This window comes from Etheostoma cragini, chromosome 3 (genome assembly GCF_013103735.1).
Source record: "Etheostoma cragini isolate CJK2018 chromosome 3, CSU_Ecrag_1.0, whole genome shotgun sequence".
NCBI classification, from domain to species: domain Eukaryota; kingdom Metazoa; phylum Chordata; class Actinopteri; order Perciformes; family Percidae; genus Etheostoma; species Etheostoma cragini.
The window spans coordinates 625,258-653,223 of NC_048409.1; the positions used below are offsets into that span (position 1 = coordinate 625,258).

At 42.2% G+C, this 27,966-nt stretch overlaps 1 protein-coding gene across 1 annotated transcript in view; it reads left to right on the top strand.

Moving 5' to 3' along the window:
• The window catches only part of gbe1b (glucan (1,4-alpha-), branching enzyme 1b), a 107,141-nt gene that overhangs the window by 69,765 nt on the left and 9,410 nt on the right, over nt 1–27,966 (top strand). Inside the window, exons 13-15 of the mRNA XM_034867664.1 lie at nt 2,259–2,443; nt 9,344–9,474; nt 21,587–21,704. Coding sequence (XP_034723555.1) covers nt 2,259–2,443; nt 9,344–9,474; nt 21,587–21,704 — 434 coding nt within the window. The remainder of the gene's footprint in view (nt 1–2,258; nt 2,444–9,343; nt 9,475–21,586; nt 21,705–27,966) is intronic.

Here is a 27,966-nt window from a genome sequence, read left to right on the forward strand (position 1 = left end):
TTCTGAAGGCAAAAGGGGGTCCAACCCGTTACTAGCATGGGGTACCTAATAAAGTGGCCGGTGAGTGTATATACACACTATGATGTGCTGTATATTACAGAAAGTTTGTTCTCACTTCAACACCAGTGTGCTATTTTTGCGATGTGGTACACTTCCCTCAAAGTATTGTTGCCATAGCTTCTTTTCCTTGTTTGTGACCATCATATTTTTTGAAAATTAAAGGCCACATTGGCGTAAAATTCTAATGCTGATTAACACTCCCACTCTTTGACCTTCTCTCTTGCGCTAAAGTGAAGCCAAACATTTCATGCTAAACATATCTAAAAAACAAATCCAATTTTACTTTTAGAAAGAATCCTATTGATTTTTGTTGACCTTACGACCTATACTGAAACACCATAATTACAGAAAACCTCTCATCATATGGTCTTATACCAACACAGCCACAACATCTGCTGTTCCTAACCATTGTCTCAGGACTTCAGACAGTTAAATGAATTGGTTAAAACCTCATATCTGGACAGACTTGGATATATTATTGATAAAGTAGGAGAGGGGCAGTGTGCTGGCGGAGGGCCACTGTGATGACCATGAAGCAGACAAACAAATATCACATGCCTGTTGGCGTTCCAGTTGACGATGGAACAAATTGTCCTCCAGATATACATGGCCAGCTAAATAGCAATAGCAGTTTGATTAACTACCTCAAACATTTTGATACAGTTAAAAAACTGTAGTCATAATAGTACTTAATATTGTACTGCTTCATGTCATTTGGGCACTCTGGAGTTTTTCTCCTCTGCGGTGCGGTAATTAAAGCCCCAGGTACACAAATCGGTAGCTAACTCAGTATAGGCGCTGGGCTTCACGAGATGATTTGCATGTGAAAAATCAATACAGGAATTTTTTAGATGCAAAATGATTTTGTAGTGTTCGCATTCCTCTTGTTGAATTGCAGGGAAGAAAGTATGCTTTTGACTGAAAGTCTGAGGTGTAATTTTCTCCTTTACATTTCAAGTTCAGATGTGTGGGAGGCTTGTTATTCATGCAGATGCCACAAGAAAAGGCTCTCTCTCTCTCTCTCTCTCGCTCTCTCTCTCTCTCTCTCTCTCACTCTCTCTCTCTCTCTCTCCCTCTCCCTCTCCCTCTCTCTCTCCCCCTCTCTCTCTTGCTGTGCGTGTCTTTGCTGCCCTAATTTCTTGGCAAGTGCTGCAGCGGGCTTGTTCTGCTGGCAGTCCATGCCTTATTGTTGGTTACTTTTTTAACACCTACATAATGTATTTTATTAGAATCTGCTGTCAGACCCTGTCTGTTCCACTTCATCCCATCACTCTGTTTTTTTTTTCCTGTAAAGGAGATGCGGGCTCTTAGCACCAAATAAACAACTAGCCTGTCTTCTTCATCTTCTTCTTCTTCTTCTTCTTCTTGTCATGCATCTTCCCCTGTCTCTTGTCTGTGTGTTTCTTCCTCTGCCGGGAATTCAATTACCCTGGCTGTTGCTTTATGATGTTGGGATGACAACCGATGACGGATTCATTATCTCATCTCCTGGCTTGACAGCTTTGTAGCAACAGGGCCGCCGCTGTTTCCCAGACTTCAGCAGTATGGGTTCAGCTTTACATCTGGACTGTAGAACACTTTCTCCATCCATGCTGCTTCGTCTGAAGTTTTCTTCCCCTCTCAATTAAAAGATGTTAAGGAAAATTAACAATCTTGTGGAGTAGTTATATTAAAAGTAAAATAGTGATGGTTGTGGGAATAATTCACAAACGTAGTTAATGCTTGTTATTTGCAGCTTCTCCTCATTTCCAGCATAGACGTTGCCCTCCGTTATGGAGAAATAATATATAAATATACCATGGTGAATTATGTTTGCATATATTTGTTGAAAAAGTGCGACTCAAATGAAAGCTTTGGGATTTTTTTTCCTGAGTGTGTTGTTAATGAAAGGGCAGAGTCCTGGGTGACAGCAAAGTCTGCACACTGTAGCTGGTGAAAAAGGTCGCAGGAGCATTGTGGCTCTGTTGTTTTAATGTGGAAAGGACTAACCTCTGCTGGGGTTAGAAGAAGGTTGCAGACACTCACGCACTCTGGTCTCTTTGATCTCTCTTTTTTTTCTTCCTTCTCTTGTTAAAGATTGCACAAAACCTGAAAAGAACCTCATACAGCATGGCACCATAGAGTATGCTAATTTACAGAGACTGTGTGCCTTTTGCTTTTATTATGTCCATTTTTTAATAACACTCTTTGTGTTGCAGGGAATGAGTTTGGCCACCCTGAGTGGCTGGATTTCCCTAGAGAAGGGAACAATCAGAGTTACCACTACGCCCGGCGGCAGTTTAACCTACTGGATACGGATCACCTCCGCTACTCTCAGCTCTACGCCTTTGACCGGGACATGAACCGGACCGAAGACAAGTACGGCTGGCTGGCTGCCCCCCCTGTAAGGGCACCATACTCTCACTGTACAGTAGGCTTTGTGCACACACTCAATGACTACAACCCATGTGAAGTATAATGTTACAGCATTCTTTAGTCACATACAAAATCTGTAATAACTTCTAGTGTCCCAAACAAGTGGTCAGAAATGATTAAGCTCATAAACACGTATGTGTGTGTGTGTGTGTGTGTGTGTGTGTGTGTGTGTGTGTATATATATATATATATATATATATATATATATATATATATATTTCTTTTTTAAAGATTTGTTTTTGGTTACACTTTACTTGAAGGTGTCTACATGAGAGTGACATGACACTGTCATGACTGTGTCATAAAACATTATAAACAAGTCATAAACGTTTATGCCATAACGCTTCTTTGCTAAGTGTTATTCGGTTATAGTTATGATTAGGGCTCATGTGTCATGACTGTGTCATGACCGTGTCATGTCAGTCTTATGTAGATACCTTGAAGTAAAGTCTTACCTGTGTAGCAAAGGGCCACAGGTGGGAACTGAGCCAGCGGCTGCTGAGGCTCTATACATATTGGGCGCACGCTCATCCAGGTGAGCTAACTAGGCGCCCCGATTTAGTTCATATTCAATGATTTATTTCCATGCCACCATCTTTACACACCTTGCCAGTTTCCCTGTGTCTCCACTGGGGAGCAGTGAGGCAGGTGGAGGTAAATGCACCGTAAAGAGAGTTATCTTTCTCCGACTGCTGTCAAGGTAAACTGGAATAAGCTTCACTCTTATCCTTAAGCCTCGCTGTTTGCCTACATCTGAAGCCTATGGGAAAGAAATGATGTTTTTCTCTTGAGGGGCCTAGTAGTGGGATAATGCAAATGAAGAGTGTGGCTAAATTGACGGGGATTAGAAGTCAATCTGTGTAATTGATTCAAAAATATCCCTTCCCTTACATACCTGGCAATCAGTCGTCAGAATCTTCACCTAGCTGCGTTACACTCTGACCTGCGTCTTTCTGCTCCACAGACAGACAAATGTAGCACAGAGGGAAATGTATCGGAGAGCAGAATTAGAGACGTGTCTGGTTCACAAGTAGAATTTGGGCATATTGGCCCATCACTCAGAAGTGTTTTCTGCCTTAATGGAACCTCTTACAGTGCAAGACACCCTGTTTCATCCAGTTGTGAAGGGTGTAAGACTTACACCCTTCACAACTGGATGAAACAGGTCGGTGAGGGCGAGGTAGGGCAAAGGGAAGCAGAGCCGGGCTGGTTTCTGAGCTCCCTTCTGGGGGAATGGAGGGAATGCTGGTCCCTAGGATGTTACTGGCAGGGAAGATACATCCATTTGGCAGCAGTGCTGACCTGCTCCACATTGGGTGCTGTTTTCCCTGGATGACAGCCTCACAATGTATACTTAAGGACTTTGTCTAATTTAGTTTGTTTTTTGATTTATTACCTCAAATCATTTGTAAAATGATTCTCTCCGATTATTTAATAGCAGTGTGAAGGTTTTCTGTGTGTGTATTGCTCTGGGCAGCTGGGAACAGGAAGCCCATCGATCACAAGGATCATTCCTGAATATTGGGCCTTTAATTGACCAGTACCTCTGATAGTGAGTGTTTTACTCTTTTAAGGTGTCCTGTAGCATACCACTAAAGGCCAGCACATACATCCTATGAATGGCCAGAGTGGATGTGCTTGTAATTAGTAAGCATGCTTTATTATGCTATTATCTTTGCTATTATTATTATGACATAATGTTCTTGATCACAGATGAGACAAGGATCTTTTGCCATATTAAGCTGCTGAATAATTCTTCTGTGATCATCAGAAAGATTTTGACAGATTGTTGTCAGGATATTAAAATATTAGACATGAGACCACTAAAATTATAATAATAATAAGGTAGCATGGTAGTTGTCTCTACATTTAGAAAAAATGTCATTAACACAAGAAAACAAAGTTCAAAAGGTTGAGCCCTTACTGTGAAGGCCCGGGACGCTGTACAGATCAGGGCTGTCAGAGACAAAAGTTGACATTTGTGAGAGAAGCGAGGTGAATGAGTGGTTATGAATCCATGGTCCCAGATCCCACTGGGACACACTGATGGTACACTTACAGATTCAATGACCAAAATTCCAACAGTTTCAGAAATTTAGGACCATAATTCTCCCAATGTAACTGCTGCTACGTATGTCTACAATGGGACAGTGTCTAGGGGCCTTTAGTTTAGTCCAAGTGAGTTCCAAGGCCAGGTCGAAATATGGTCCAGTCTGATTCAAGGCTAAGGAAGACCTACTCCAAAACCATTTAAAGTAGTATACAGTATCAGTCTTCAAAGTGTTTGTAATGATGAACAGACATCAATTTCTTCAGAATATATCTTGTCTACAGTATATACATGACATTCCATGTCATTCTTTCTGGCCGGAAGTCTGTCCCCTTTTTCTGTCTCTGTGTTGGCGCTCTAACCTCTGGTGGATTTCTAAGGACTATGGTCACCTGGTCCTCAGATCTCTGCAGGGTAAATCCAGACAGCTAGCTAGACTATCTGTCCAATCTGAGGACTATGGTTACCTGGTCCTCAGATCTCTGCAGGGTAAATCCAGACAGCTAGCTAGACAATCTGTCCAATCTGAGGACTATGGTTACCTGGTCCTCAGATCTCTGCAGGGTAAATCTAGACAGCTAGCTAGACTATCTGTCCAATCTGAGGACTATGGTGACCTGGTCCTCAGATCTCTGCAGGGTAAATCTAGACAGCTAGCTAGACTATCTGTCCAATCTGAGGACTATGGTGACCTGGTCCTCAGATCTCTGCAGGGTAAATCCAGACAGCTAGCTAGACAATCTGTCCATTCTGAGGACTATGGTTACCTGGTCCTCAGATGTCTGCAGGGTAAATCCAGACAGCTAGCTAGACTATCTGTCCAATCTGAGTTTTCTGTTGATGAATAAAACTACTTCTGAACGTACACACGTTCCACCAAAACAACTTCCTTCCTGAGACTATTTTGTAGCCTATTTTGAATACAATTGTGATTGGTTTAAAGAAAAGCAAATAAACCAAAGCAAGTTTTTCTCCTATCCCGTAATACTGTGTAGACTAGCCAGACCTTCTTTTGCAGCGCTGTGGAGGAAGGTGTGGCACTGTGAGACAAGTATATCTAATGCACAGGATTTTGTTAAATCAATACACACAGACACTATCCCTTAAACAGTTTGTCAATGGTTTTAAAGGACCAGCTGGAGAGAAATATTTGAGAAATGATTGTAATAGATTGACAGGAGGGAAGATGAGGAGTCAAAGTAGACACATGAATCAAAATTGGCGTTATGTAAAACTTAACCAGACCAAGTAATAGACAGTGAATTTGTTTCTGTAGCTGACCCTGAACTCCGGTCTCAGACCATGCTTGGAAGCAGCTTAGACAATAATGGCTTATTCAGGGATTTGATACAATATCTCAACAACACTTTGTAGAACATCACTCACAGATAACGCCAATAACTACTCTGTGATTCTGCTGTATTAACCAGATGAGTCTGAATGATCCGTGCACCTAGTCAATGACATTGCCAAGTTAATGGTGCTTAGTGGGGATTATTCTTTAGCTCAGTTTAATATTTCACTGTTGTGGGAGGATCCATGGGCGTATTGTAGTTAAAATGAGAAGCAGAATATGATCTCTGGGCAGCTCTTCCTGTTGTCCCAGGTGTAAGTGAACTAAGCGGAAAAGTCTCTGTTCTACTTATTCCCTATGTTACTGAACGGGGATGCAACCTATTACAGTTACCCATACGCTGCTTTACTGCTGATATTTGAACACAAGGTTAAATAGTTTCCTAAAGTTTGATCATTAGGCCTGCCATCACATATTTATGACAGGTTATGTTGTCTAGGTTAATGTCAAGTTGTCATAACAAAGATATTGACAGGTTATATCGTCTTGCTTAAAATGTCAAGTTGTCATGACACAAACATCTCGAACAATGCTAACTTTGTATTAGTTATTGTATAAGTGTCATACTGACAGTCATGAACATTCAAAACTCCTTCATGTTCAGGACAGGTTCCTGCCATAGTGAGTCTTATGCACACCCCTTCAAATAAAGCGTTACACGTAAAACATCTATCTACACTTAGATTTGTGTTCGCATTAGAAAGACAAGGGTCTTATTTTCTAATATTGAGCTAATTGAATCTATCAATCAATCAACATTCATTTATATAACGCTTCACAGCCACCAGCAGGTATCCAAAGGGATTTAACATAACACAGTAAAAGAATAAAACGGGGAATACAGTGAAATGAGAGAGGTTGCATACAAGCAGGAGAAAGAAAGGAAGAATGTCTCTACTACTATTATTATAAGCCTTTCTGGAAATGAGTTTTGATTTTAGATTTAAATAGAACTATGGCTGTAAAAGTAAATGTCAGTCCTAGTTGTTTGGACAAATACACTGAGGCCAGGCCATTGACGGCCTTAAAAACAAACATTTAAAACCTTTCAAATTCTAAGATGCCCCGGGAACCAATGGAGAGTGTAAAGCAGGGGTGTCATACTCACGTCACTAAGGGCCACTGGAAAATAAGATTCACATCAAGGGCCAGACATGTTTTAGTTTATTGAAATGCTTTTATTTAATCAAAAAAGTCAAACATCTTTGACTGTATTATTGCATATCATATTGTCTTCTCACTTACAGTTTGGTCGACATAAAGTCCTTAAGAAGTCAGGAAAAAGTTCCTTCCAAAACGTCAGAAAATGGGACAAAAACTTTGGTAAAGTGACACCAACTTCAGAAAAAGTTACAAATCTTCAAAAAATATAACAACAACGTCAGAAAAAGCGTCAATAACTAGGTAGGCCAAAATGTATTGGGAACCTAAATTGATGCGGACCGGATCCTAATCTGCAAGGGCCAGGATTTGGCCCGCGGGCCATGAGTTTGACACCTGTGGTGTAGAGAATGGGGGGAATGTGTGCACCTCTGGGGTTATTTGTTAAGCATTATGCACAAGTTGAAGGCAAACGTTACTCTATGATTTTGTCACATAGCATTCCCAAAGCAAAGCCTACGGGAAAAGTCAAAACACTGTTCTTCACCTCTCATCCAGCAGCCTGTTACATCTTCAAATGGATTTCCTCATGTCTCTTGATTCCCCTGACATACACAGTGTTTGCCGGGGGCCAACGCAACATTTAAATCCGACTCTTCCTCAAACTGTGCCGGTTACACCTGCAGCTGACATAACCTACGTTCCAGGGAGGAAAAGGAGCGGCGAGGAGGGCCTGATCTGCCGCTCCACGTTTCACCCAAAAGGGTAGAGGTCAGAATGAGGCTGCAGGCAGAGACAGAAACAGAAACTTCTACAACCCATGTCAAACTAGAAGACGTTGCATGCATATGTTTGTGTCTTAAAGAGATATTTATCTTGGTGCACACTTGAAAAGTATTAGATGATAATTATGATTTTCCCTACAAACATCAACAGATTCAGAATATGTCATTTTATGATCACCGCCAAGTCTGTTGATGAGAAGGCACAGTTACTGTACTTGCTAATTGGGTCATGACTTGATGGATGCCGGATATATTTGTATTCCAAGGCTAAAGCAGCTGCAGGCGGCCAGAGAAGCTTGGCATTACTCTGGACTTCTCATGGAAAAAAGAACTTGTCCAAAGACTGCAGACCGTCAGCTCATTTCCTTACCCTCCATCCTCTCTGCCGGTCCAGTTGCAGGGCGCTTATCTTCTCGTTCAGCCGTGAATATATGCTGCCCTGAAATTGGCTCGGGGAACAAAGCACTAAAAATAGGTGGCTTGGGTGACATTGATAATCTCTTCTAATGACACGTTAACAGTAGCTCGCTCCGCAGGAAAGTGATGGCTTCATCATGTGCAGCTGTCTAGAGCCGACAGTGTGTGCCTCGCGCTGTCCTGAGCCGCTGCTTTCTGCTGATGAGTGCCACCTCAAATTTGATGTGCGAGCGTTGCTCTGCTTTTTTGGAAATGTGTAGTGCACTGATATAAGGTGCCCTATTATAACTTTCTAAATCCAAGATGAGAAAGCTAATGACCAGCGGTGGAAGTTAGATCCTTTACTTAAGTCAAGGTATGGATAACACACTGTAGAAATACTCACTGTTACAAGTAAAAGTCCTGCATTGAAAATGTTACTTAAAGGTATAGTAAGTGATGTAAGTCCCAACATTTGAATGTGCCGGCCGGCACAATATTGTGAACTGAAGCAGGAGAATTAAACGTGCAGGTTTCCAGACCGAGTGGGTGGGAGAAATCTAATCGCCAACAGAGTGGGCGTGGCTTACGCAGTCTACCGTAGTTTCCTGGGGGCGGAGCTTATGAAGGGGGGGTGTATTTGTTTGGCAATTGAGTTCAAAAATCAACAATCTTTGTGCAGAATCACTTAATACACCATTAAGTAGTGTATTTAAGTATCATCAGAAAATGTACTTAAAGAATAAAAAGTAGATCTGCTGAATGCAGAAAGATCCTCACATGTTAGAAAGTAGAAATAGTCAAAACTGTTCAATCAATCAAGTGTTTAAGTGTCTAATCATATCACATGGCAGTTATGTTGTTAGGTAGTTTCATATATATTGAAACACATTTAGTAGACTTTGTGCAATAATCTTAATTTATAAAGTAACTAAAGGTCAGATGAATGTAGTGGAGTAGTTGCTTTGCCTAAAAAGTACAATAGTTCCCTCTGAAATGTAGCGGAGTAGAAGGAGAAATAGGCATGAAAAGACAAGACTCAAGACACAGTTACCTCAAATTAGTACTTAAGTACGGTAATTGAGTAAATGTATTTAGTTACATTCCACCACTGGTAGTGACTATTGTGGTATTAGGAAATATTTATTAGCTTATCTTTATTCTCTCTGTTTCTTCCTCCAGGCCTTTGTCAGCGCCAAGCATGAAGGGGACAAGGTGATCGTGTTTGACAGGGGGAACGTGCTCTTTATCTTCAACTTCCACCCCAGTAAGAGCTTCCAGGACTACAGGGTGGCTGTGGACGTCCCAGGGAAGTATCCTTTCAGCTCTGCTCTGTCACCGCACTGCTCCATGCCTTTTACACTCGCAGTGCCTCTTAGAGGAATGATGTCTCTGTTAGTTACTTCTGATATAGGACAACGGGAATAATCTTTCCAGCGCAACATAATCACTAATTGTTTATATTTCAGAGGCAGTGAATGTCTGTTAGAAAGGGACAGAATGGAAAGTTGGACATCACCATGACACATGAACCTTAACCATACCATAACATGACCAAACCGAATGACACTTACTAAAAGAAGCGTTATGTTTATGACTTGTTTATAATGTTTTATGACACATTCATGACAGTGTCATGTCACTCTCACTAATTTTAAAATATTTCCCCTATGATAGCCTTTGACAGCTGTCGTTGCAGACGCAACTTGTGTTTGCCAACATCAAGAGACACTTTACAGAGCAGGTCTAGACCACTCTACAATTTATAGATAGAGCAGGTCTAGACCACTCTATAATTTACAATTAGAACAGCTCTAGACCACCCTATAATTTACAGATAGAGCAGGTCTAGACCACACTCTATAATTTATTAAGTCCCAACAATTCTAGTAATTTCCCAAGAGCAAGCACAGTGCGACAGTAGCGAGGAAAAACTCCTTTTAGGAAGAAACCTGGGATAGAACCAGGCTCTTGGTAGGCGGTGTCTGACGGGGTCGGTTGGGGGGGTGATGAACAGTGCCAATAACAATCACAATAAAGATAATGGAACAGTGACTAAAGGATGTTAGTAGTTGTAGTTCATGTCATATTAGGGCACTGCAGGGCGTAACAGGGTGTAGTGTGGCACAGCACCGCATAGCTGGACGTAGCAGGACGCAACAGGGCATAGCTGGGGGCAACAGGGCATAGCTGGACATAGAAAGACGTAGCAGGGCATAGCTGGACATAGAAGGACGTAGCAGGGCATAGCTGGACGTAGCAGGAAGCAGCAGGGCATAGCTGGACATAGAAGGACATAGTTGGACGTAGAAGGACACAGCAGGGCATAGCTGGACGTAGCAGGGCATAGCTGGACATAGAAGGACGTAACAGGGCATAGCTGGACATAGCAGGACGCAGCTGGACGTAGAAGGACACAGCAGTACATAGCTGGACGTAGCATGACACAGCAGGGCATAGCTGGACGTAGCAGGACACAGCAGGGCATAGCTGGACGTAGCAGGACACAGCAGGGCATAGCTGGACGTAGCAGGACACAGCAGGGCATAGCTGGACGTAGCAGGACACAGCAGGGCATAGCTGGAAGTAGCAGGACACAGCAGGACATAGCTGGACGTAGCAGGACACAGAAGGACATAGCTGGACGTAGCAGGATGCAGCAGGACCACAGCGACAGCTGCAACCAAGATCTTGGTGCCATCCTAATCCAAGAAAATATGCTGGGGGAAAAGAAAACACAAGGACTCCGGGGAGTAAACTCCCCAGAACTAGGTTAGTAACAGGCATATCATGGCATTTATATTTAAAAAGCCTCTGCAGCAGATAAAGTTTCTGATCCTTCTGGAGGGGTTTACTGGTCTGGCTCACTTGAGATCACGTAAGGGGGGATGTGGCCCATGAACTTAAAAGAGTTTGACACCCCTGGAATAGCCGATTAAACACTTAGTTGATTGACGGAACTGTTTGAAACTTGCTGTATTAACATTACGGTGCTAGTGTAGCTGTATAGACATTTAAAGGAGGAGTCTAGCAATATTCTGTATTTTTCTTGTTGACAACAAACCCCATGAAAAGACCAGAATTAGAGTGCATTTGTACTCCCCTTAGACTGGAGACCCACACATTCTTTCTACTTTGAACATGTTAATCTTAAAAAAACAGGTCATGACTATATAGTTAAATTTGTATTTCTAATTCATTTAGTGGCATTTCCTTTGAAGGTTTTAGCAAATGTGGCCTGTGTGTGGGGGCGGGGGGGGACTATTTAAACTGTAGATTTGGATTGCTAACCTGTTATAGTGCATTGTAATGAAAGAACCTGATGCAATGGCAAGGCCTAACTGATGTTATTGTACCAATGGAGCTCTCTGGCCCAGAGGAAGAAGATATTTCCGTCTTTGACTGACTCATAACAGCTGTGATGTGTTGCACTCCTGTTATAGTATTAAAGATCAATTATTTTTAAAATAATCTTACCTGCATGCCATTAAGGTGAGCGAGTAGCTGCTCTCCAATACGTGATGATGCATCAGCTCCATTTGAAATGGGCTCTGAGTCTCTCAGGAGGAGTATTGAAGTTTATTAGGGCCACGTGAGAAGAAATGTACTTGAGTTGTGAGTTTAAAGGCAGAATTCTGAGAATAAATGCAGATTTCTGAGAAAAAGTCAGAATTCTGACTTTAAGGGCCTTCCACACCAAGAACAATACTATAACGATAACTAAAAATCTATAGAAATCGTTCCAACTCCAGCGGATGGTGCACACAGCACCACTATAACGGAGAATATCGTTGGGATCCGACTTTCCCCTTAGTGGGGCTGCAATCCCTGATCTGTGTACTTTAAACAGTACTCTGAAAGTATTTCTCATGTCACAGAAACCCCTAAGAGTGAATCATGTGGGGTTTTTTTAAGATTATTTATAATTTTATTATTTATTTATATATTTATTAATATTTTTCCCTTCATTTCAAAGTGACAGTGGATAGACATGAAAGGGGGAGAGAGATGGGGGGTGAAACACTGCAAAGGGCCGCAGGTCCGACTTGAACCCGGGCCACTGCAGGACTCAACCTACATGTGGTGCACCCTCTACTGGGGGGGCTAGAGGCCGCCCCTGAATCGTGTGTTTTAGATGTGATTATCATACTGTCAGGGCTTTTGTTGCGGGGCTCTGCACAGACCTGTCCCCAGCTGTCCTCCTCCTATCCCCAGCTCCATAGAGCTCTGTGGGCCGATGTTCCCTGGAGACGGCAGCGGTGACCGCCGGTCAGACTTTTTTGGGTTCATAAAATGCACCCAAATTAAGGAATATGTAGGCTATTACTATGGACATTCCTGTATCTGTCTGCTGTATGAGTGTATTATTATCATCTGGAGTGTGCGGTGCGTGCTTGACATCACTGTTTTGCAGAATCATTCAGCCGTGTGGATGCTCACGTCGTTATAGTTACTGATATGGACGGCCCTTTATTCTGAGAAAAAAGTCATATATTGTGTATGAGTTACTTAATTAATCCCAGTATCTCGCCAGCTATCTTCACAACTAACTGTTGACATTAGTGTGACGGCTGGATGTGGTTAAAAAACTTGAATGTACTAATAAACTGATCAGGGCATTGAAGAGGCTGAGAATCATGTGTGAGACGATGCATTCCTCTGGGCTGAGAAGAGGATCAGGGATCTAAACACCGTGTCAGTCTTATTTAAAGTAAATAAGACTTGAAAGACCCACAATTGTAATGGAAGTATTTTCTCCAAGGCTAATACTTTTGTGACATAATTTTAGCAGTCACTGTTGAGAAGGATATGAGTCAGTATGTTTATGCTGGTGTTATGCTAATAGAGAGAAATAATAGCAGAGCCCAGTGATTCAGAAAGCTCTCTCTTTAGCAACATTGGCTGTCTGTCTTCCCAGCGAGCAGCGCAGAGGAATTTAATGAGTCCCACCGTTGTGATTACAGCAGGCTTAATGATCAGGCATGTGAAGGGGGACAGCAAGCTGACAGATTTGTATTTATTATAACGGACATCACCCTCTTCTGGGGCCCAACGAAGCCACCAGCAGCAGTTTCCCCCGGATGGATGCAATGCTGTGTTGTTTTTTCAGCTATGACTTAAATAATGTGGCGGTGAGTCAAAACGCAGACGGAGCTTGTTTGTTTTCTCTGGATGCCAGCGGTTCAAATCACTACACACGAGCAATTCAAGTCTCACATTATGATGATTGGATTGGCTGACAATGAGGCTGTTGAACAGCACTTTCCTTTCTACTGTATTTTGTTTTTGCTTCATTTAGATGGATACATTGATGCTTCTTGCTATTATAATGAAATAATAGAACCGTACAAAATGTAATGCAATACCATAAATTAAAGTTTTTAATACAGTAGCAGCCTGATGATGTCACTATATTTAACAGGCAGTGTGTTTTATTACGCCTCAGATTTCAAGGGGAATTTAATTGCATTTTGCCAGCTTTTTATATAGACATTAGTGGTCCCCTAATACTGTATCTGGAGTCTCTTTTATATAGACCTTAGTGGTCCCCTAATACTGTATCTGGAGTCTCTTTTATATAGACCTTAGTGGTCCCCTAATACTGTATCTGGAGTCTCTTTATATAGACCTTAGTGGTCCCCTAATACTGTATCTGGAGTCTCTTTTATATAGACCTTAGTGGTCCCCTAATACTGTATCTGAAGTCTCTTTTATATAGACCTTAGTGGTCCCTAATACTGTATCTGGAGTCTCTTTTATATAGACCTTAGTGGTCCCCTAATACTGTATCTGGAGTCTCTTTTATATAGACCTTAGTGGTCCCTAATACTGTATCTGAAGTTTTTTTTATATAGGCCTTAGTGGTCCCCTAATACTGTATCTGAAGTTTCTTCTATAGACCTTAGTGGTCCCTAATACTGTATCTGAAGTTTCTTCTATAGACCTTTGTGGTCCCCTAATACTGTACCTGACCAACTGCCACTTTGCTGGTTTGAAAGCCATGATGTTTCTCTCTCTCATGGGGGGGACAAATTCTCTGGGGGGCAAAGCAGAGAAAGAGGAGGTAACCTTGCTCCGTATGACCTCATAGGGGAAGACTCCAGATCGGCCCCTCTGAGCTTTCATTTTCTCCAAGGCAGAGCAGGACACCCAGGGCTCGGTTTACACCTAGCACCATTTCTAGTCACTGGGGGCCATAGACAGGCTAGAGGAACCCATATTAATGTTAAAAAAACTCAAAAAGTGAAATCGTCAAGCCATGGGACCTTTAATAGCCAGTGTTAATTGTAAGCTGGTTGGGTGTGCAGTAATTGTACTTTCTGCCTTGTGTGTTTTGGCTGTGCCTGGATGGGGTGAATCTCGGGCACACCACTAATAGTCTTCCTGCACAGTGTCTGTAGCACCGTTTTTGAGGGTTTATTTTCATTTAGATGGAACCACATCTTTTTGCTCCTGGTGCTTCTTTTGATGTTTAAGGAGCAGCCTCAGACACTGGGTGGGCTGAGAGGAAATGCAAATAAATGTGAGGGCAAAGCTCTGGCTGTCATTATACAGAGGAGCAGTAAACGCATAAAGGCGTGTGTGCGTGTGCGTGTGCGTGTGAGTGTGTGTGTGTGTGTGTGTGTGTGTGTGTGTGTGTGTGTGTAAGTAAGGTAAATGCACCGTGTGCATGAGGAGATGCAGATCCTCCGATGGGAATGTGTGCAGAGGATCCAATTAGGGGAGAAGACAGATGAAAGTGCCACTCAGAGGCAGAGGAGGTAAACAAGACAAGCTCAAAGAGTCCAAAAGTGCTCTTTCATTACACTCAGCTGTCATATACTTAAACTTTCTTCTACCTGTGAGGGTCAGGGATGTCACAGTGGAGCCCCCACCACTGCTGTATCTGGAAATACTAGCTGGATGAAGCTGGCCATGCTGTGCTCCACTGAAAATGGATCCAGTACAGGGTGTTATTACCTTTGGCAATATGGCAGCTTGGGTATTATATTAGAGAGGGTGTCTCCGACCTTTTGTTGCCCTCAGTAACATGCTGGATAGTCTGGATCAACAACATTTCATTTCCAGGATAATTGGCGCTGGATGTTCCACTGGACGTCCCTCACCATGTGCTCTCCTTGCCGGGAAACAACAGCTTTTGGATGGTGCAACAAGGGATGCCTGCTGGGTTCTTTTGGGGATTGTAAAGATTTACAAGGAATATTTATCTAGATGGGACGTTTTGGGAGTGATTGGTGTGGATGAAGTCCACACAGTGATAGACTGGTGAGACATAATGAGGTGCAACCATGTATCGGCTAGTTTAAATAGCTCACGTTACTGTATCATGTCACCAGTTAACTTCCTTTAATATTGGATGCAGAGCCACCGTCGCTGCGTCTGGAAACCGTTGTGATCGGTTTAAAGAAATGTAAACGACAGGGCGTTTTTTCCTCCTATCCCAGAATGCATCTGTGGTGTAGCCAGACATTACTCCACAGCCCTGTGGAGACAGGTCTGGCAATCCTGCCTACATGCGTGATGACTGCATGGTTGGTGTAGATGGATGTTTCTCTGATTGCTTGATATGTGTTGTTGATTCTGAAAGCAGTTACGAGATCCGGGAGAACAAAGTGACACGAAGCAGAGTTCAGTTCTGCAATGTTCCAAAAGTTTAAAGACACACACAGGGAGATATGCTTTTTCTAAGAATCGCTCCGTTCACTTGGATGATGTCAGAGTAGATAGAAAAGGAGGATTGGTTCCAGGTAGGTCAACAAAGATTAATCTTCAGAAAAAAACATTTGTGATTCAAATGTATGAAAGCCGATGAAAGAGGCTTTGTTCAGAGAAGGGAATGTAAGATGCGCGAAATTAATCTAAATTTGAGGTGATTAATTGTCATATGCACATTTAAGGAGTTTATATCCCCAACAAAAGATGCAATAGAGAGAATAGTAAATTATGCCTAGGCTACATGTATTCTGTCTCAGATATAATTATAAAAGTCTATCCAAAGGAGAATAAATAGTTGAAAGCAGAGCTCCAACATCAAAAGTCACCACACAAATCTGGAGGAAAAACCTTGGCCTTTGGGTTGCAGTTTTTATTTCGCCAAATGTTGGTGCTATTTAACTAGCATCCACACACCGCGCAGCTAAAACACACATGCACTGGCTACTAACTACAGAGCCCCCAGGTGACATGGGAGGGGGGGGGGAATCAATTAAAAAATCAAAATTACAAAAGAACATGTAGCCTACTGGGGACAAACACTTTTGTGAGATCCTGACTTTGACATGAAGGAAAAAAAAAATGAGAATAATTAAAACTAATAAAACCTACTACTACGTACTGGAACAATCACTTTTTTTGACTTTGATTTGCAAAATATCAAGTTTTATTTTCAAGTTCTTGCAAATCCAACAAACAGTATTATTTAATTTAATTTTCTTTTTTCAAATGTTTTTTCTCCATGTCAAAGTCAAGATCTCCCACATTAAACTCAAGATCTCGCAAACAAAGTCAGGATCTTGCAAAAGTGTTTGTACATGCTTTTTTTATTTTTTTTTATTTATTATTTTTCTCCATGTCAGAGCCATGTCACCTCGGGTGCTCCATAATTAACAAGATGGAAAGCCAGTCCCAGTTTTGCGTTGCATTCAGTTTGGTTAAAGGGGTCCGGACTAAGCCCCGATACCACACAAGTCTTAGAAACGCCCTGTAATAAACAAAAAAAAATAAGCAATGTGTCCATTTACAGTTAAAACGCATCCAGTTCAGCATACAGTGTTCATTATACATAGAAACTCAAAGGAAGAATAGTTATCAATATCACAAAGAAAAGAAGTGGATGCGGTTCCGATATGTTCCGATGAATAACGGCTGTGGTTTTTCTGTCTGGGGTATAATGTAAAACTGAACTTTAATAACTGGAATGCAGTTATCCTCCCTCAATGCATGTCGGGATGCACAGTGACTGTTTTGGCCTCTTCATATTTTTAGACAAGCTGCTCTTTTTGTTTCTCATTGTCCTCCTTTCAATTTGTTTTTTTTTTCTCCCTCGCCACGCGGAACAGGAGAGAAAGTGAAGCGAAGCCCCTCACTGAAAACAGTGGCCATTAAAATGCAGTCAACGTCAGCTCTTCGACAGGCACTCAAACCATCAGTGGTTTTTTATTTTATAAATGTATTTCTCTCTGACTCGTGGTGGACACATTGTTCAGGCACTGGGCTTTATCTGGCTGGTTAAGAGTATTTGAAATCCCAGTTGGATCCCGTCATGAAAGCTATACCTGTCAGCGTAGATTGGTCTTTGATTTACACTGTGGCGACCGGCAGTCGAGATAGTGTCAGGTCATCATTCTCCTTCTCTGTCTGAGCCCATCCCTGAATGTTGTTTGGAATAATTCAACTACAGGTGCAGTGACACTAACTAACTAGACCAAAATACACATAGATGTGCATAGGTGACAGTACTCTACTCTGATATTATATGGAATGCACCAGATAAGGTTTCTGAAAATGGAAAATATGAATCTCATTTTTTTTTCCCTACTACAGCATGTTTTAAGATGCATCAAGATGGATTGCATAGACAAAGTTACCCTGCTTTCTCCCCGGCTTGTAACTCTTCCAGATATCCTCCACAAACATTCTCATCAATCCTGAGGCTTGATCGCAAGTCAGAATTGTGTCGTGTTCAAATGCTGTAGCCAATGAGAGGAGCTGCGTTCAGGCCTGGCATTAACGGGAAATGCCAGTTTATTATAACTTGGGTCTTAATCTTTGTGGTTTTCGCCACAATTATGTTAAAATTGTTCTTAAGAAAGTAATTCATTCATTTGGGAACATGGTCACATTAACTCAGATGGAGCAAAAAACACGAGAAGTCAAGTGATAAGAAGGGTTGGAAACGCCTTTATTCAAAGCTTTAGTGCATAACCTTTTGATATTAATAAACGGCCGTTACAGTCAAGCCATATGCGTTGCTACAAAGCTAATTAAGACCGCTCTGGGCGGCCTCTAGCTCTCCCGGTAAGAGTGTCGGCCCCATGTCGGCTGAGTCCTGCAGGGGCCCGGGTTCGGGTCTGGCCTGCGGCCCTTTGCGGTTGCTGTTGTCCCCCAGTCTCTCTCCCCCTTTCATGTCAATCTACTATAATAAATGGAAAATCCCCCCCCCCCAAAAAGATCAAGATAAAAACTCTGTGTACGTCTTAGTATGACTGTGTGGCGTCTGTCTTCTGAAGAGTCCATCATCCTCCGTGTCCTCCTTGGCTACAAGCAACTGTGTAGAGGAGTGGTGGGGGCGTGGTCACGGAAGGCTTGTGTCGTGTGGACACGGCGACAGTGTTGTTGTCTTTACTTAGAATGTCTCATGGTTCAAACTACGCACTATAGCACGTAGTTTTTTTTTGTACAAATGAAATGGAGTTTGTTTATTTCATATATAAGAATATATGCTCTTTGTGAAAAGTGATGGACATCTCTTTATTTTTAAATAAAAAGTCTTTGTATATGCAGTATGTCTGTATGGGCCCTGAACAGCCACACTGGGTTTTCAATTAATGTGGCTGATTGGGCCTCCTCCCAGGACTGTGTGGGTGTGGTTGGACTAACTGAGTGACATCTTCATAAGTGTCCTGGTGGTGCTGCTGCACCTGTTCGAGCGAGACAATGTTTTATGGTAGAAAGAAGTTGTGACGTAATAAGTTCTTATCAAAGCGCAGGCCCACCTTCAACCTGAGCAGAGCCTAATCAGCCGGACCATCTGAAAACACCTGCGGGGGTGTTAAGAGGCTTTAAGGGTCACCCTTTACATCCGATTATCAGCTTCTGACTAGACCGGCCTCTCCTTCCTCTGTAACTGAGTGTTTTCAACTCTGATGTAACTTGATATGCAGAAGGCAGAGAAAGTCAACTCTGAAAAGGCAAGATACTAGGGGGGGGGGAATCAATACAGCATAGTATCGTAATATTTTCAGTGGCAATAGTGTAGTTATTCACAGGCGCCAAGTATGGATCTGTTATTATATATTATACATGTGTTGGTCAGTTTGTCCCATTTTGCAGCAATAACACTGAAGTGAAGAGAGAAATGTTTCTTTTTAGACAAAACAGATGTTAAAGTTTCCTTTTGGGGACGTCATTTGAACTTTGGAAAATTTAGAAGTTGGAAACAGGTTATGAATTGCAGTATATCACAGAATATTGCAATACGTTTAAAATCGCAATAATATTGTATGGTGGCATAAGTATGGTGATGATATCGGGTCTGGTGATTTCCCCCCTCTACAAGATACGGTGTTTAGAGTGCTTACAAAGCCCCGCCACAGTCTTCAGACAGGCATACTCGCTCAGCACTTGTTCCCCCCCACACCGCTGTGCTATTACTCCCATAAAGCCCCGAAAAAACAATGTTGATGGAGAAACTAAGTGGTGGCTCGGTCTGCAATCATGGTCATGGCCAGATTGTTTTTAGGTCATCAATAGCTCTAATCATCAAGCTTCGGACTGGCTTTTTTCTTTCTGCTCATTGGGCCAAATTGATTGTGTTCTTAAATCATTCCCTTTTATTCACAAAGGCTGAAATGATTAAAATACTTTACAGCTCAACTGCAAGCTGTTGTTGCAGCTTTCTGTAACCACTAACAAGACGTTAAAGCTTCAAACTACCAATTTGTGCCGGTTCTCGCTTCCTTGCAGATACGTTTCCCGGGGAACTCTGGATCACTCTTACTATGCCTCATTTCCAGAGCACCCTGTGCCACAGACGTGCACACGTACAGTACACTTGCAATCCACAAGAGTGAAAATGCACAACAAGCAGCGCGAAGGAGCCCAGTGGTTTTACCAGCTATCCAAATCACTTCCGGAACAAGTCATTGGAAAGATATTTACAGTTTACAGACGTATTCCATGCACCGTCAGAATAAGTTAATGTCATGGTTTTTATAGTTTGGATTTGGCAAGGATTAACCTTTTGAAATCTCATGTATCCTCAATTTCCTAGAAGCATGATAACCACAGAGAGAACATGTCCATATTCCTCTGCTGGTTATTGTAAAGCCTTCACAGCAAAAATGTGTTTGTTCTGTCAATAAAACAGCATAGCGGCGAGGAGAGCAGCGGAGGTGTGGAGGAGGAGGGGATCTTCCTATTCCTCAGGAGAAACAATGCACAGAGCAGCACTTCGTGTTTAATCATCCCTATCAAAGCAGACAAGCAGGCAGCAAAAGCGGAATTTCCCCGGCTCTGGGGCAGACTGAGGCAGTGTTTGAGGATCACACTCAAACTCCACAATATCGCCTTAAGGGAGATAAGGGTTATTATTTTTTTTTATTATTCAGCCAGCCAATTAGGGTGCTGTTTACGTGTCTGCTTCTTCTCCTGGTGTTTGTTACAGTAGCTCTACTTACAGCTCCTGTCCCTCAGAGACAAGAGTAAATAATGCACTGCACAGATGTCCATGGCTGTTTACATTATACATGGACATCAAGGTGCATGTACATGTAGGCTACTAAGCATTTCTGACTGGCATGAGCAAGGCAAAAGTTTGCCTGGAGAGAAGTGTTCGGGTAAAAAATATACATACTTGTCCAAGTGCACTTTCTTCTTGCATTTCAAATCAGGCTTTTGAACAGTCTTCAGTATATCTGCTGATGGTAATAACAGCCTTCTAACTGATTCCGGCATCCACTCAGCAAGAGGGAAACCTTGCTAATATTAAGAGAGAGAGGAGGGGTTTTCTAAGAGTCTTCCTGGATAATTTCTTTAGACAGACTTTGGGAGCTCGTTCCTAACGATGTACATATCACATTAGTCAGTATTCTCCATGTGCCCCTACTGAAGGCCATTTTTCATCATGTAATCGATTTGATCCTGCACTTATGAAAGTGACTACATGCCCTCGCTGGAACATATGGCATGATTTATATAGGCTAATATATTTAATGCAGTGTCTTTCATTCAGAGATGCCTTCTGGTGCCTCTGCTACATTTTAACCTGTATGGAATTAACACATATTTAATGTAGGTCAAATTGTACTGACTTACTTTTATTACTTTTTATTAAAAGTGTATTATGGTGTATTTATGTTTTTATTTTTATTAAATTCAATATTCATGCAGTGAATTGGATAAATTAGACAGGCAGGCAGGATGGCTGAGCCATGGCTGAATCACTTTAGTATTTATGTTCATTTCAGTCAGCGTTCTCTCCCTCTGTCTGTTCGGGCTGCGCTCTGTCACTTTGTAGTGCTGCGAAGGGGAGATGAATGCTGATGGATGTGAGGATTTCAATGAATATAAACCAGCTGAACACTGCTAAACCAAGTCTGAACACCAAAAGCACTGGTGATAAAACCTTCTCTCGTGCTTCTTACGTCTTAGATCTTATAATCCAGTTTCCCACTGCTATTGCGCCTTAACGTCAATCTTTTTCAGATACAAAATCAAGCTGGATTCAGATGAGGCTCTGTATGGAGGTCACGGACGGCTGGACCACAACACAGAGTTCTTCACAGAGGCCCAGCCCTTCAACGGTCGCCCCAACTCCATGAAGGTATTTCTTCTTCTTTTTTTGACTCATCAAAGGTCATCTTTTGTTCAACGACAGCAATCCTAAATATGGAGTGTACTCCAATTATAAGTCCTGGGCCATTGTTGTGCCTGAGTCCAGTCTCTAGAGCACTTTCCTAATAACCCATGTTGTATCACCATCGCACTCTGCATACTGATTCCAACGTGGTTGGAGGATGTTGAACATTCACAATGAAAAAAGTGCCAAAATTAAGCATACTCAAACATTTCAATATGCAGGCTTAATGATTTGGGAGTGTGCTTTTGAGGGACAGAATTTTTCAAAAATGCAGTGGACATATGTAATGGAGGAGCTGCTTAGGGCTGAAAAATATCAAAAGCAGCTGTGGGTGGTGATGAGACAGCTCTAAATGGATCTCGTAAAATAAAAAAGAAGGATTTAAACTTTGGACCAACAATTTCCTTTTTCTTTGTTTGGTCTAAATGTATTTATTTTTTAAGTCCCATGCCTAGCATAATTTCCTATTACAAAGTGTACAAAATGTGTATTCATTTCTTGTGTACTCTACTAACTACCTTAATATGTCTTGTATTTGCATACTGTTTAGATTTAGGGCGTAGCTGTGATCTCCCACTAACCTGACGCCTCAGGTGGCTTGCTACATAGAGCCATCTGAAAAGCCCTTTTAAAGTGTTCTTGGCAGGCCATTGGATGAAGCATCTGTCTACAGTGGTCTAGTCTAATGCATTGTAGTGGGTATACTGTACATATTGCTTTTGGGGGAAGGGGGGTGGGGCCTATCATAGTAGGCGGTCTGGGTGTCCTTCCCCAGGGAGGTTGAGCATCAAAGACTCTATTTCTTTTTATGCACCAATTTACAGTGGAAATACCTTTATTTAGCCTATGTGAAGAAGAAAAACAGAGATTATAATTCAAAATATATTAGCAATACAATGGAAAATATTTAGTTACGTGTCATTGGGCATTTTTAAGTGGGTATGTTCTGGAGCTTTTCTTAGTGAGTTTACTGCGCATACCTGCATATCCCGTAGACTACCCCAGATTGAGATCCCATCCACACCGGAGGGGAAATTCATCGCTCTCCATTGACTTTGTCTTGTGTAAAAGTGCCTCCTAGTCAGTTCCCTCTACTAGCAAACAACACCAAAATAGCCTAAAATCGGCTTTGTGGTGTGATGCACTAACAAAAGGCAAAACAACCCATAACTAAGTTTGTATAATTTGGAGAAGTGAAAAACTAAGCTTTTGGGAAGACAACAGTGGAGACAGGCAATGAGACGTGAGGCATCCGGAGGAAGAATGGGGAAACTGGGGGATCCTTACACTCAGTATGCCTAACTCTACATGAGCACTGATATTTGCGATATAACGTATGTCAGTTTTAGGCTAGCTATATTTCTGTAAGTGATACTAAAGCATTTGACAGTATTATGTTTGCAAGTGCCTTAATTAGCTCGCTAACATCAGCTCACTAACTTGAGGTCAAAGTTTTCTTGCAAAATCAGTCACAAGTATAGAGCAGCAGTCTGGCTTGGACCTCTAAGTTTGCATAGGAGTGGAGCACAGGAGCATTCTGTGTGTTTTCCTACCAGATTCCTTATCTAAATGGGCTTGGTCAAGACTATTGGTGTCACTTACGATGCAGCTAGGTTAAGGAAAAGGTTGTGGGTGGGCTTACGTACACGGGAAGATTGTACCTGCATCAGAGTCCAAGTTGAGTCACAAATCCTGAGAATAGCAACTTGAGTCAGACTCGAGACCTGGGGCCTCATGTGTGTAAGACTGTGCAAGCTTTCATACCAGAATATGGCGCACGCCCAAAACATGAAAAGTACCTACGCACAGAAATATTCACATTTATAAAACCGGGCATACGCCAGGTCCTGCACACCTTTCCTTTATACATCACAATCAAGGGGAAATTGAGTGCACGTCACAAGCCACCGACCCCGCTTGGCCTCCTTCCATTTATTAATGGATATGACTATAAATGCTGACGTCATTCCTTGTCCAGTCTCATTGGGTAATCCTGCTGCCGACGGTAAAAAAACTTCACTGAATGTGAGGTAAGGGTGCTGATCGCAGAGGTGGAGGCAAGGAAAACATTTTCTGTTTGGAGGTTTGTTATCTCGGATAAGCAATAAAAGAAAATCCCCAGAGTGGCTAATGGTGACCGGGCGGTGAATGCACCGACCCATGGCGGAAAAAGAAGAAAATGGCAAAGTGGAAATCAATGAAAGAGTCACGGCGCCACACCAGTTACCAAATAACATGCATGTGCGTTTCAGTCCAACTTATGCACATTAAGCAGTTTGAACCCACTGATGAAAAGCCATTTATTTTCTAAGTGTAAGTAGGTAAAATGTTTCCAGTGTGAGGGGGACCCAACTCAAGAGGATGAGAGGGAAGTGAGGCCAGTGTGTGACCACGGCAGGTGCCAGTACGCACGGATGCGCTGCGCCATGCGTGGGTGAAATGATGAAATAGTGAATACAGTAACAGAAATAAGTGCAGGATTAAGACAAATGAACGATGTTGGGTAAGAACTCGGGGTCTTTTCCTACACTTTGTACTCTACCTACTTACACATCATCTACTGGATCCATTACATTACACCTTTTTCCTGGTGAGATGGATTTGTGCATCGTGGATGCATATAGACTCTCAGACACAATCACATTTTTCTGTACCGATCTTTTATTTGCACAAATAAGCCGGTTGCACGCAATATACTGTAGCTATAGGATGACTGAAAGTATTTAGGTCGATTATTCATTCATTTCAGGCCCTAATTTTTTAACAGAAGTTAAGCAGTCAGTTAATAATGTGAAAGATGTAAAACATTATCTTTATAAATGATCACACTTTTATGAAGTATCAGTGGACATAATTACAGTGCAAATGGGAAATATTAACAGCGCTCCACTTTTTCCACATTTAGTTGTATTACAGCATTATTATTCCAAAATGGATTCAAATCTTTTTTTTTCTCAAGATTCTACAACCATACCCTATTCCCTTTGCGATCAAGCTCATAATTGAGCTCCGGTGCGTTCCATTTCCACTGGTCATCCTTGACATGTTTCTACATCTTAATTGGAGTCCAGCTGTGGTAAATTCAGTCGGTTGGACATGATTTGGAAAGGCACACACCTGTCTATATAAGGTCCCACAGTTAACAGTGCACGTCAGACCACAGACAAGCATAGGGTCGAAGGAATGGTCTGTAGACCTCCGAGACAGGATGATGTTGAGTCACAGATCTGGGGAAGGGTCCAGAAACATGTCTGCTGCTTTAAAGGTCCCGGTGAGCACATTGGCCTCCATCATCCCTAACTGGAAGAAGAGTGGAGCCACCAGGATTCTTTCTAGAGCTAGTCCTCCCTCTAAACTGAGTGATTGTGGGGGGACGACCATCGCTGCGGCACTCCACCAATCAGGCCTGTTGGAGTGTCCAGATGGAAGCCACTCCTTAGTAACAGGCACATGGCAGCCCGCCTAGAGTCTGCCAGGGGGCACCTGAAAGACTCTCAGACCATGAGAAACTAAATTCTCTTGTCTGATGAGACAAAGATTGGACTTTTTGGCGTGAATGCCAAGCGTTATGTTTGGAGGACACCAGACACCACTCACCACCTGGACAATACAGCATCGTGCTCTGGGGTGTTTTTCAGCCGCAGGAACTGGTAGACTAGTCACCAGGGCCTGAAATTAACAACCGACCACTTGCCAAATGCGGGTGAATTTTGCAATTGGCGGGCCCCCCCTGCTACAGCACCTGATGAGGGTGCAATGTCCACGAGTAGGCTACCATGAATAGGACAGGATAAACGGTCGTTCTCATGGAGAAACAGCAATTCCTGTTTTTCACCGTTTATTAGGAAAACAAAATGGCCGGTAAAAAGTCACATGACATATGAATGTAGCAATGTCCAGAGAAGTCCCAGAAGATAACCTGACCTCTTGGCCTCAGACTGGGGTGACTGTTAATCTTTCAACTGGACCGCACACAGCTAAGATATCAAAGCAGTGCCTTCAGGACAACTCTGTGAATGTCCTAGAGCGGTCCAGCCAGAGCCCAGATCTGAATCCCATTGACCATCTCTGGAGGGATCTGAAGTGGCCGTGCACCAACGCACCACATCCAAACATTTAATATAAACTTTTTTATGTTGTCATTATGGGCTATTGTATGTAGAATTTTGAAAACATGTATCCATTTTGGAAGGGTTAGGGTTAGGGGGTTAGGGGGTTAGGGTTAGGGGTTAGGGTTAGGGTTAGGTAAGTGTGGAAAAAGTGAAGTGCTGTGAATACTTCTCAATGCACTGCATGTTTGTTCATAGTCACCGTCATAGACGTATGACAGTAACTGAATAGAAACTTAATTTTGCATTGTTTGGTGAGTTTTGGCACTTTTCAGAACCAGACAAGACTTTGTGAACGGTCCGCACATTCTCACGTCTGCTCAGGAGTCTGGGCTTCTCATCTTAACGATGATGATTATGATTCTATGATTTAGTATCTTCCGCATTAATATGATTAGCCTTTAATGCAGAATCCAGAAAATGATCAAATATGGCTGCTGAAGTATTCTCACATCAAGTTCATCTTCATGCACCACGCGCTGTGCGTGAAAACGCAACAATGATACACGTGGCCCCAGGTCTCGAGTACTCCAACACTGCATTAATCAGGTGGTTATTGATGGTTTTCCAGTGGATTTGTGTTTTCTTTATGCAGGGAAAGAGGTGTACACTCAACCCGCTTGTAGAAATTAAAAAATTTGATGAAATAGCTCAGTGTATTAATGTTTTGTCCTTTTATGTTTGGTGTTTGATTTCAAAAATCAATTAAATTAGCTTGAAATGAAGTTTGTAGTGAGGATCCTTTCGAGCCATTCTAATGAGCTTTAAGTGTGTTGAAAGAGGGCTGGCTGTTCTGGCAAAGCGCCACCATCTCCCTGGTCTGGGCCTCTCAGCTTAACGGCTGCTCTATAATTTAGTATCTTCCTCATTAATATGATTAGCCTTTAATGCAGAATCCAGAAATGATCAAATATGGCTGCATGAAAAAGTAAGAAAAAAGCTAGACATGTCAGCGTTAGGTATCCATTGTTTGTGAATATAATAGTTGGCTTCTATGTATTTTGCTCATACTATCCTGGAGTTATTGAGCATTGTACGAATCTGAAATCTACAGCTTGCCTCAATTCTCTGACAAACAATGTGCATTATTTATGGTGTTAGAACTTAACCGTTTTCATGTGCGTGCCTCTTAAACTCACAGGGCGTCATGGAGGGGAGAAAAACATCTGGGAGAATGAACCACTTGGCCTCCATCATGGAGACTGCTTTAGGCTAATGGCACGAAACAGGTCGCTCCTTGAAATATGGAAAGAAACACTGTATTTTAAGCCGGGGTTCAGGGATCTTCCCCAAGTTTGCCTCCTTTTTTGCTGATGCCATCTTTCTTGATTAAAAAGCTAAAAAGGCAAGTGATGTTTATGAAAAAGCTCAGGGATGAAGATTTGTAACGATACGCAAACACTCCAGTGTAACTCGGCTGATGGTGTGTGTTCGATCTTATGGTAATGAATCCAATTAAAGCGTAAGGACAGTGATGTCTGGGAAGGGGTCTGCACAGTCTTCATTTCCCTCTGTACCTTTTCAGTTTGTTTAGTCAAATAAGAAGTAGCTGGGGGCAGTAAACTTAAGCTGTTTGAGTTAGGACCTGGAGTTGACATAGCACCGGGAACGCTGTTTGTTCATCTGAACTCAACTTGAACCACCTTTGATCAATACCCGAAAGTGATGCCGTTAATGGATACAGGATATTACTCTACATGTACACTCTTGTTATGAATTGATACTATAAATAAAATTGAATTGAAAATTGAATTGAATGTATATTAAGCGTTGGATGGAGCACTTTAATGCATCAAAAATGTTTGAGGAAAATTCCTACTGCTATTTAGAGCATCGCTTCAGCATTATTTAACCTTAAAAAAAGTGTCATCCACTTTCTCGCAGACAGCGATCCTCCTTCATATTAGCTGAGGTTTCATCAGATAAGGACTCAAATTCCACATTCTCTTAAATCTCGTATTAATTCCAACACCGCTGCTTCACCCATGTCCCTCGCGGCCAAAATGTGAAGTTTAGTTAACAAGTCATCTGCTAATGTTGGCACCATCATGGATTAATGGGGAATGAAAGGGAGTGAGAGAGTGGGGCTGACAGGGAGGGAGGGAGAGGGCAGCGTG